The sequence below is a fragment of the Coenobita brevimanus genome, chromosome 101 (assembly GCF_032717465.1).
Source record: "Coenobita brevimanus isolate Jiangsu-jjx chromosome 101, ASM3271746v2, whole genome shotgun sequence".
NCBI classification, from domain to species: domain Eukaryota; kingdom Metazoa; phylum Arthropoda; class Malacostraca; order Decapoda; family Coenobitidae; genus Coenobita; species Coenobita brevimanus.
This window is the reverse complement of record NC_137054.1, coordinates 5,805,974-5,817,283: the sequence shown is the minus strand read 5'-3', so window position 1 is coordinate 5,817,283 and position 11,310 is coordinate 5,805,974. Positions and strand designations below refer to the sequence as shown.

Below are 11,310 nucleotides of genomic sequence, written 5' to 3'. Positions count from 1 at the left end.
TTCAGTTCCATTTAATTATCTTGCATGTAGCCATTTTCTAACAGCCGCCCTCATCATCAAATAGAATAAAGCTTTGTTCCCTTGGTAGGAGATTATGATGGTAATGAAAATAACAGACATGAACAGTAAATGTCTTGAAATTGTGTTTTTGGTACCATATAGTGTTCATCCAGTCACAACTTGGAAATCACGTAGGGGGCGTGGCTCAGTTTTACCAAGTTACAGTAAACTGACTGTTGGCAGTTTCGTTATTTACTACGAGATTAAGAAACAGAATAGGAAGTATCCCTCTTTGTCCACCAGATCATTTGAGCCATGCAGTGTAGAAATCGGTGCTATATAAGAAAAGGTGTATGGAAGAAATTCACTGCCGTATTGTAATGTGAGAAATTTGTCAGTGGGTGCCAGCATATATCATCAAGCATACGAATGCATACGTATTATATTGGTCCCAGCTTCACCTGGCATGAATCCAGTGGGCCGAGGACTGAAGCTTCCCATCTTCGGCAGCCACCATCCTCCTTTTGGGATACAGGGAGGCAGTTGAGGGACGCTTGTATGATTAAATTGGTGCCACCAGGTGAAGGCGTCTATCTCCAACACCCGTGCTTATACATGATGAGAAACATGGAGAGCTGCAACGTCCTGGGGCTGTGGGCTTTGTAAACGGATGGATTGGCTAAGGGTAATTGTTGGCTGTGTCATTATTATATTGTGATATGATTGTTCCCGTAATGGTAAGGGTGTCACTGTTAACTCTAATGATGAGGACAACGTTGGTATTTTATTGTGGCTAACGTTATACGAATCTCTTCACCAGAGAGTGGTTTTATTAGAGCTGCAGTGATAAGTCCTTCAACCCAAGGACATCATTTTAAAAATATTTTTATCACATCGAGATAGTTCCTTTCATATAAGTCTTTCCTTGGCGGAATAAATCATGTGGTACGAAGGAAAAAATGCAAACTGCGTCACTATTGTAGGAATTAACATTACGCGGTTATTATTCGTGGATTTTTTTTTTTTTTTTAAGAAAAACGTTAACATTTGACTCTGCCGAATAAAATCGTCTAACGTTAACTCTACTAGAGTTATCGCGGCCATGAGTGTTTAGTATGGTTGCGGAAGCAATTGTAATGAAGAAATAAACATACTGGGCGCTTTGGTAAGAGGAAATATTCTCTCTCTCTCTCTCTGGGTTGTGTGAAGTAGCCTAGCATTAAAGAAGCGCTTGCATGTTGCACGCTCTACCCTTTATCGATCCGTGCACAGGGAGGGAAGAAAGGAGGGAGGGATGAGAAAGGAGGGAGGAAGAAAAGACGAGAAAGAAGGAGGGAAGTTAAAGGAGGGTGGAAGAAAAGGAGAGAAAAAAGGAGTGAGGACAGAGGATGAATGAGAGCTAGAGGGGGGGGGGAGAGGAAATGAATGAAAATTTCCAAAGATAAGTAAGAAAGAGGGGAAAGGGAGCGAGGAAAGGAAGGAATGGCAGACAAGAGGAGAAAGAAAAAGAGGGAAGGAGGAAAGGGAGGGAAAACAAGGGAGAAGAAAATGTCGAAGGAAGGGTGGGAGGGAGGTATGAAGGAAGGAAAGGAAATTTGAAAAGAAACAGTGAAAGTAGGGAGGTAGGAAAGAAGGAAATAAGAAAGAAAGGGGATGGAGAAGGAAGAAAGAAGAAAAACAGGTTGTAAGGGATGGAAAGTTGGAGATTGGGTGGAAGAAATAAGGGAGGAAAGCTGTGTGTGTGTGAGAAGCGTTTTCGTCTGTTATCCATGTGCTAACTGCCTCTTTCAGCTGATTCTGTCTCTCAAGCATCGTCCGGCGGTGCCAGCTGGTAAGTGTGAGGTCAGCTGAATTTCATTTGTAGTAAATACAGTCGTGTCAAGAGTCCGATGTGCACCGATAATTTACTAGCAAGGCAGCCCGGTGTTGATGGGATTAGCATTGTTAAGGAACTTATGATCAGAAAATCAATAATGATCAGAGAATCAATTCTTTTCATCCAGTATGCTCACTTTAAACATTTCAACGATTCTCCCTTCCCCCTTATTCCCCAGACATAAATAAATAAGCTGGACAAAACCTGACGCCAGCCCGCAGTGCAGTTGCAGGATAAGAATGACCTCTCTTTTAAAATGGTAGAGTTAAAAAAAAAAAAAAAATGGTGAGGGCAGAGCGTCCTCCAAGCCCCCAGACAATATCCGTCTACTGCTCGTATCTACTGGGTACTTAAGCAAATTTTAATCTGCACGCAACGAACACATTCAGTTAATTATTGTATTGATGTATTTTATTTAGATACACCTATCAGTAATTTAGATATATTTGTATGTGCCAAAGTATTATGTATAACTAGCTTTAAGGATATAGTAAATCATCGTAGCTCGATAGACTGGTATCGTTCTTTAGGCCAGTGCAATATAAACAGCCGAGTCCTATATACCTCTTCTATTTATTTCTCATTTTCAATTCAGATTTATGTTTTACCATTGCAAAGGACCAGTATGGCTATTAACGCTTGTTATTTTGAATGCTGATTGAAAGTAACAGTATCAGTTATAATGCAGGCAGTGTTCTGGTTTCTCATATATGAGTAGCAGTAATCTGAAGTGCCACTTTGGTCCAAGTACTCCATGGAAGCAGTATTGCCACTCTTTTGGGGGGAATTTTTCACAACTGTACATATTTGCATGATTAGCGCACAAATCTAATTACTTTCTGTTTCCTTGCAGATTAAGGATGCTCCTGGGTGGGTAGAGGGGGGCGGGGGGTCAGAGAGAGACGTAGAGATCGGGAGGCAGCGCGATGGAGGGGTTCAGCGAGGTGACTCAGGAGGCGGTGGTGAGGAAGGTCTTCTGGGTCGACTGGTTCCATCTCACACCTCACATCAACCTCACCCTCCACCCTGTCAACTCAACCTTCAACCCTTTCTCTCCCATCTACCAAGAGGTTAGACACTAAGGCAGCCAAAAGTGGTGTGTGTGTGGGTGTGGGTGTATGTGTGGGTGTGTGTGGGTGTGGGTGTATGTGTGGGTGTGGGTGTGGGTGTGGGTGTATGTGTGGGTGTGGGTGTGTCATTCCAAATGAGCTTGCATTTCATCACGAGAAACTATTTTGTACTTTTCCATAACTTTAGAATTGCAGTAATGTGGAATAATGAATGTTCATTTGGATATGAATGGAATATTTAAAATGTCTCATTTATATCAGCTAAGGCTTTAGAAAGACTGAATAATGTTTTTGTTATTTTAGAAGTCTGTGCAGTATGTAAGATTCAGCAACACACATTAACCCCTTCAACCGTATTATTTTATGTAGCAAGGAGGGGTTCAAAACACTTTCCATTAATCCCTTCAGCCCGAGGGATCTTTCATATCCTGAATAAATCATCATCTCCCATTTCTAGTGGTAAAATATATTCATGTATAACTAAGATTCCCTTGGGCTAAAAGACAGATATGCAGGCTTTCTGAACACTTGCACAGTAGGCCAACGGCTGTACAATCTATCTATCTATATATCTATTGCCAGACGCCTCAATCCCGTTTGGGGTGGCCACAGACAAATCGCCCCCAAGTCGCCCTGTCCCCCACCATTTCACTGCCCTGCTCCCAGCTCACACCCCCCTCTCTCATATACCTCTCCACCCCATCCCTCCATCTCATCCTCGGCCTCCCCCTCCCTCTTCCCTCCTCCACCTCACTCACATACACTCTCTTCGTCAGTCTTTCACCCTCCATCCTCTTCACATAGCCAAACCACCTCAGTGTGTTCCTCATAACGCTTCCTATCACATCCACATCCACACCACAACGCTCCTTTATATCCTCATTCGTCAGCCTGTCTCTCCATGTGACTCCACAGGCTCCTCTTAAATAACTCATTTCCACTGCTCTCACTCTTGACTTGTGTCCTTCCAACAACGTCCAAGCTTCACTTCCATACGTTAGAGTTGGTATCACAATACTGTCATGTAGTAACTTTTTCACTTCCATGCTCACTTCCCTGTTTCTTATCACTGCTTTCAAGATTGAAGAAAATGGAGTGTGAATGAAGTTTACAATTTTTCACCATTCCAGTATTGTACATCTAGGGACAGAAGTTCACCTATTACTGTGTCATCCCCTCTACTTCTCACTTTCCTTTACAGGCAGGCATGTGTTTGCTGACAGAAGCTTGGTATATTTCTCAGTTTGTAGATGATCCTTTTTGATATATTGCAACTGGGTGAAAAGAGATGAACATCTGAGTGTGAAGTAAATGCAGTGAATTAATAGGTGAACTTTTGATTCTACCTGTGTCATTATCTCTAGTATCTTATACAATATGGGTTTGTTATTGATAATATTGTGACACATAGTGGTATCCACATATCTATCTATCTATCTATCTATCTTTCTATCTATCTGTATACACACACATAGTCGGCTCCAAGTGTCTTGTTACCCCCTGCCACCCCGCCCTCACTCATGGCAGTGATGCATTACTTGTGTGGGTAGGAGGCAGACAGCAGCAATTTTCTGTATAGTTTGTGTTATAATTTTCCTAGTCCAGTGGGGTCCTTCTAAACAGGGAGGAATGCCAAAACAGGACTTGATACACCTTAAGAGTACAAGGTAAACACAAAAGCTCCAGATAGCAAGGCAAAAGATATATTACAAGTATTACACTAGCCTTTACACACAGCTTTACACTGGAGATCATGAGATCTATCTGGAGGAAATGGCCGCCGTGTATTCTCTGGAAAGGGAAGCGGGCTGGGGTTTAACTCTGCATCTGTATGGGTGTTGTAGTGTGGTGATTTAGTGGTGATAAGGCTAAGTGGGAGATTGGGTACAACTCTGGCTCTGGAAAAGTGGAGGCCTGACATCTGGCTCATTCTCTCTCTTAATCTGGTGATAGGGTTGTGTGATTTGTGCCCAGAGTGGGTCTAGCAGTGAAGTTAGAAGGGACCCGAGACAGTCAGGACAACAAGTTTATGTCACCAAGCCTGGGATTCCATTACCAGGGGTAGGAAGACACTTGCTACCTGTGGGAGGGGATGTGTGTGTTGGGGGTTTGAGGGGAGAGATGCTCCAGCTTCAGCATCACGTTGGGGAAGCCTGCCGGACTCCAGGAAGCGCGTGGTCTGGAACTCCTTCTATGTTGCCAAGCTGCCTCTAGCAAGCTCTGGGGTGCTGCATCTGGCAAGCACACTAGAACACAGGAACTCATTCTGTGTTGCCAAGCCACCTCTAGCAAACCAGGTTGTGCTTCCTTTAGCAAGCACTAAGTTGACAAGCCTTCATCACTGCTGGTACTGGTGGCTCGATCGGCAATGTGGGCGGTGTGGCAGTTCTGGGCTAGAGGGATTTTCGGCTGTGAGGTGTGCCAGCTCCCTGTGTCCTTCTTGGGTGGACACTCGTATCCCCGCAACTCGTATCTCATGACTTGGGGGTGGCTGCATGTATTTCCTCCTACCCCCTTTTGAGCCAGAACCGTGGTAGATCTTTTGATCTGTCATGTTGGGACCCCTGGTATTTTAGTTTGATATGGTAAATCGACATACAGTATTAACATGCAGTTGAATGATCCACAGAGGATACATCATAATATGGAATATGTGTAAGGGCACTTGCAGTATGGGAAGGGAGAGGGGAGAGAAGTCAGGAGAACGGGTATGCCGAAGTGAGAATGAAGTGGCAAAAAACTGAACTGCAAGGATATGAACACCCTATAGTTTGTGACCGCTAAGGCCTTTTGAGAATTTAGGGCCTAGTTGTCCCCATAAGCTCCTACTCTTTTCCCCCTGGAGTCATGTAAGACAGTGACTGAAGTGAGGTGGGATAATATCACCATTACCCATAATAACTCAGTTGATACGTGAAACATCTTCATTCCCTTTCCCCTCCTCTGTTTGTCTCCTGCTCACAATACTTTGGTGCATCACCACCACCTTTGACATTCCTGTTCTTCTGACTTTCTCCCCTCCCCTCTCTCCATTCCTTTACCCCATCCCCTCCATTGCCCTACCTCTTCCACCCCACCACTACATTCTTCATAAAAGACAATATTATATACATCAAGCAACGCCACATACACTCATTGAGAGTCCACATTATGTCATATCCTCTGTGGATCATTCAGCCACATGTTAATATGTCAGTTTACTGTATCACAACTCTTAATAAGAAAAATCTGTGCTGTCTGCCTCCTACCCACATGAGTAGTATGCTGTTGCCACATGAGTGAGACTGGGATGGCAGAGGGTAACAAGACTCTTGGAGCCGACTGTACAATAATAGAACTAAGTAATCTTATATCAAATTATGTTATACAGTGGTGGTAGGTGGTGGTGACCATCATCCACTCACATGATATAGTGCAGCCTACTTCTTCCTTCACCTTATCATTCTTTTCCTGTGTCTGCCCTCCTCTCTTCCTACTTCTCCCATTTTTCCTGTCATTTTTTGTTACTTTTCTTTCCTCTTCATGTGGCATTACATTGAGTGACAAGCCTAGTGGTTTTCTGTAAGCCAGGAAAGCATTTTCAGTGCTGGGTGGTAACCATATAACTAATCCATACATGTTCCCTATGTGTCAACAAGTGGGTTGGCGGAGGGTTAGTGCCCTTCCTCGTAAAACAATTGACGATGACAAACAGCCACTCCTTCCAAGATTGTGACAGCTGACAATAGAGAGATATGATGTTATACAGTACTGTAATTGTTAAACGTAAATTGGAGAAAAGCACCTCTGGCTGTGTTTGTGATCAGCAGTATCATGTCCTTAGTTATATTATGGCTGCAGTATTTGAATGGTTCCTTTATCGAATCCCTTTGCTTTGATGAAACTACTGGAGAGATAACCATGCAATGGCACTGATGTAACCAAGTACCAGAGCCATTGATGTGGACAGATTATAAACTTGTTATTCACAAAATTTTACCATTACCTGCATTCAAACCATGCAAGTGAAGTGTTGTTACCCAATATTCAGATCTCAGGTATCATTAATGAAGCCTGTGAAGCCCATCCTCCAGTAATCTCTGTATGTTATGGGTCTTTCCTGACATGTACTTTGTACATAAAATTTGACCATTATTCAACCCATGCAAGTGAAATGTTGTTTACCTGTTTGCAGACCTTGAATATCATGGCTAAGTAAAACTGGGCAGAGTTTAGCTGCTGTATGCAAAATCTAACCATCATTCACACCATGCAAGTGAAGCACTGTTTCCCTCGTAATGCAGAACTTGGATATTATGGCCAAGTGAAGATGGACAGAGTATACTTACTATATGCAAGTTTGTCCCTCATGTAACCCATACTCATGAACTGTTTCCTTATATGCAGAGCTTGGGTATCATTGGGTCAGTCCCGGCGGGCCTGCTTATCATAACACTGTTGGTGCTGCTGATGTACCTGCTGACCAGATGCTGCGACAACCGACCACGCAAGCCTGGATCCATCACCTGCCTCAAGATCACCCTGGTCTTCTTCGCTATACTGACGCTGTGAGTTGCATAGTTGCAACTATGGTGTTATCTTTATATATTAGTTCTGTTTTGCAGCATAAAACAAAGTTACCCTAAATGGCAGATCCAGAGGAGGGCCAAAAGAGTTTATGCCATTCCAGTAGTGCAAACAGCTTATAAAATTCATGTTGCCTAATAATAAGGGAGTTAGTCTGCTAAAAAATGGTGTTTTCCCAAGACAGATTAAGAAATAAGTGTTATTATTTACTGTGATTCTAATATCAGTCATTCATTGATACCAGTATTTTGTTAATCTTTGGACAGACACTCATGGTATGACACACTCTTACATGTGATTGCCTAGTCTCCCCTTCCGTAGATGCTCTAGCTTAGTCTACTTCATCTGCACTCACACTGGCCTTCTACCCCTCACTTTGCTCTACTCAAGAGCAGTAAAATGCAACTAATGAAAAAATCACTGAACTGTCACTGTAATACAGCCCCTCACACAACAGCGTACTTACTTCATGCACCTCACTCTCACAGCACAGGCAGTCTTTCAATGTAACCTCAACATAAGATCTCTTGGAGCACTCTGCTTCATTGGCCATTTTCCTGCAGTCCATTAGATTCACCTCCAAATGAACATGGGACCACAAAAACAAGTCTCATGATGTGACTGTAGCACTACAATAATCACACTACTTTGCCCACTTTAATTTTATTTCATATTACTGTCCCTACCGGTACACTAATCCTCCCAACATCTTGGTAATCATCCCACCTTCACAGTACCTCATCCTCTATCACAGTGATCTCAAACTATGGGATGCGACCCAAAGGTGGGTCGCGAGAGGAATTTTGATGGGTTGCAGGGACATAGAATAGGCCTAATGCTTTCAATGTATTTTATTTACCTAATTGAAATTTTAATTATCCTTATTACACTATTAGCATGTTCATAATAACAATGATAGGCTATATACAGGTTGCTCTCTCTCTCTCTGTCTCTCGGTGCCTGGGCAACAAAAAACGTTCGGTAGAGAGGCAGACCGCTGCTGTCACAGAACATGTACTCGTGGCTTGTAGTCTGCATTCAGTGCATTGTGGCAGTTGGGAAAGACATAGCTAGGTGACCGCACAACTTTGAACATTCGGTGGGGATGCATACTGATGTTTTGCCGTCGTTTGTGGGTTACAGTCATATTACTCGGGTACTGGATGTTCGTAGGGAGTGATCAGATGAGTACAGTGTACATGACTTTGACTATTCAGAACAGGGGCGGACGGATATTTTAGCACAGGTTGTGCGTTACGGCCTATTTCCTGCTAACAGCTCGAGCCCAGCGACGGGCTTGATAACAGAAAACTTCCCCGAAATGTTTATTGCTACTTTTAAAGTGTGTCTTTGATTTACTGTATTCCTGTATGCCTCATATCTTCCGATGACTGTTCAGGAAGTAGACTCTCAAAACACAAAATGTATTGATACTGTACTTTTCATGTATTATGTGCATTTATTGCAGGGGTGCACTTGGTGTGAGTGTGTGGGGCAATGAGGAGGTGCATGAAGGTGTGACACGAACTGTTCATTCACTGGACAACATTAATAGCATGGTGCACTCTCTCAGCAACCAGGTATGTATGGTATTTTGTGAGTCCCATATGTGTCAGCCCAAACATGGGACCATCACATACATTTCAAAGTTGTGTTTATCTGTCTATCTGTTGCCAAACACCTTAATCCCGTAAAGCGGGGCCCCAAGCACATCGCCTCCATGTCATCCTGTCCTCTGCCATTTCACTGCCTTTCCCCCAGCTAACATACCCCTCTTTCATATACCTCTCCACATCATCCCTCCATCTCATCCTTGGCCTCCCTCTCCCTCTCCTTCCTCTCCACTTCACTCACATACACTCTCCTCATTAGTCTCTTGCTCTCCACTTGTCGAAACCACAGTGATGTAGCTATTTCTCCTAACACTTCCTGTCACATCCACATTCACACCATAACGTTTCTTCACTTCCTCATTTGCCAGTCTGTCTCTCCATGCAACTCCACATGCTCCTCTCAGATAACTATAGTCGGCCTTGCGCCCGTAAGCGCCTGTGGTGTGGCTCGCACCTGTTTACAATGGTGCCACGTTTCCTCAACTTGCGATGTGAAACGGAAGCTATTTATGTACAAGGCATCACAAATTCGATAAATTCAGATGAATAAAACTTACACTTGTGTATTTTGATGGATGAATCAACAGTAATCTAATTATGCATAAAATATTTATACAGTAACACAGAAACATGGCATACATATTGTACAGTGTTGCTAAAAGAAATAGCAGTCACTTTTAATGTTTTTTAGCGTAGTTTTAGGGTGGTTAATAATATTACAGTTATGGATATAATAGAATGAGCCTGAAAAAAGAAGAAATATGCCAATATCCAAAGTAAAAGAAATAATTCATATAATTCTTGTGAGTGGCAGCACTGACAGATAGCTTCCCTACAGAGAGAGAGAGAGAGAGAGAGAGAGAGAGAGAGAGAGGCAGGAGAGGGGCATGCATTGAATGCATTGTCGGCATCACTAAATATAACAAAACCAAATTAACAAATGAAAGCACAATTATAAATAACTTATAAAAGAATCAAAAGTACTCAGGGTGGCTCACATTTCCCGCCATGTGGTAGGTGAATCCAGCCCCCTTCCCCTTCCCTCCCTTCTTAATCCCTCCTGGGTGTCTCAGGTCAAATCCCCCTTCACACTTCCCCTCCCCCCTGGACCACCACCCCAACAAACCCACATCCACACTCCCACCCACACCTACACCCACACCCCACTACGTCGGGGTGTATGAATCAGTAACGTAACAAACCTCTCAGCAGACAGTAACTTTGACACTCCATCTACTACTAAATATAACAAAACCAAATTAACAGATGAAAGCACAATTATAAATAACTTATAAAAGAATCAAAAGTACTCAGGGTGGCTCACATTTCCCGCCAGGAGAGAGAGAGAGAGAGAGAGGGAGAGAGATAACGGTATAGAAAACGTGGCAACACTGTACACAGGTGCGGACCACACCACAGCCGCAAACGTGCGCGAGTCCTACTATAATTTCCACTGCACTCTCTTGACTTGTGTCCTTCCAACAAGGTCCAAGCTTCTCTTCCATACATTAGAGTTGATATCACAGTACAGTACTATCATGCAGTGACTTTTTTATCTCCAAGCTCACTTCCTCATTCTTATCACTGCTTTCAAAGAATCAGCCACATTTCTTCCTTGTTGTACCCTTTCAAGCACTTAATCCTCCAAACTTCCATCCTTACTCTGCACACTACCCAAGCACTTAAATGCACTCACATTTTCCATTCCTCCTCCTCATATTTTCCATTTCCTCATCTTCCCATCTCACTGCACATTCAGTGATATCATTTCACTCGAAGACCATAATTTTTCACTTCCCTACCTTCACCATTAGATTCCATTTCTTACACACTCCCAAACTCATTCACCAAGCCTTGCAGTTCCCCTTCATCTTCACCTAACAGTACAGTATCATCTGCAAACAACAGTACAGGAAGATTCCAAACGTTGCCTTGTCTTATTAGGGCCGCTCCAACATCCACTGCTCTACCTTGTATCTCTTTTATGTCCCCATCCATATACATGACACATCCCTGTTTCACTCCAACATGCAGATAAAAAGATTCACTCAGTTCACAATTCATACGCACTGCAGCCTTAGTACCCTCATACATACTCTTCATGGCATTCAACAACTTTCCGATTACTCCGTATGTTCTTAATATTTTCCACAGTCCTTGTCTATCCACTCTGTCACATGCTTTC

The 11,310-nt window shown here is 43.0% G+C and overlaps 1 protein-coding gene across 1 annotated transcript in view; it reads left to right on the top strand.

Moving 5' to 3' along the window:
• The first annotated feature begins 2,802 nt into the window (after positions 1-2,802).
• LOC145414860 (protein tweety-like) overlaps positions 2,803-11,310 on the top strand; it is a 35,501-nt gene continuing 26,993 nt past the window's right edge. Inside the window, exons 1-3 of the mRNA XM_080284283.1 lie at positions 2,803-2,946; positions 7,333-7,493; positions 8,981-9,092. Coding sequence (XP_080140409.1) covers positions 2,803-2,946; positions 7,333-7,493; positions 8,981-9,092 — 417 coding nt within the window. The remainder of the gene's footprint in view (positions 2,947-7,332; positions 7,494-8,980; positions 9,093-11,310) is intronic.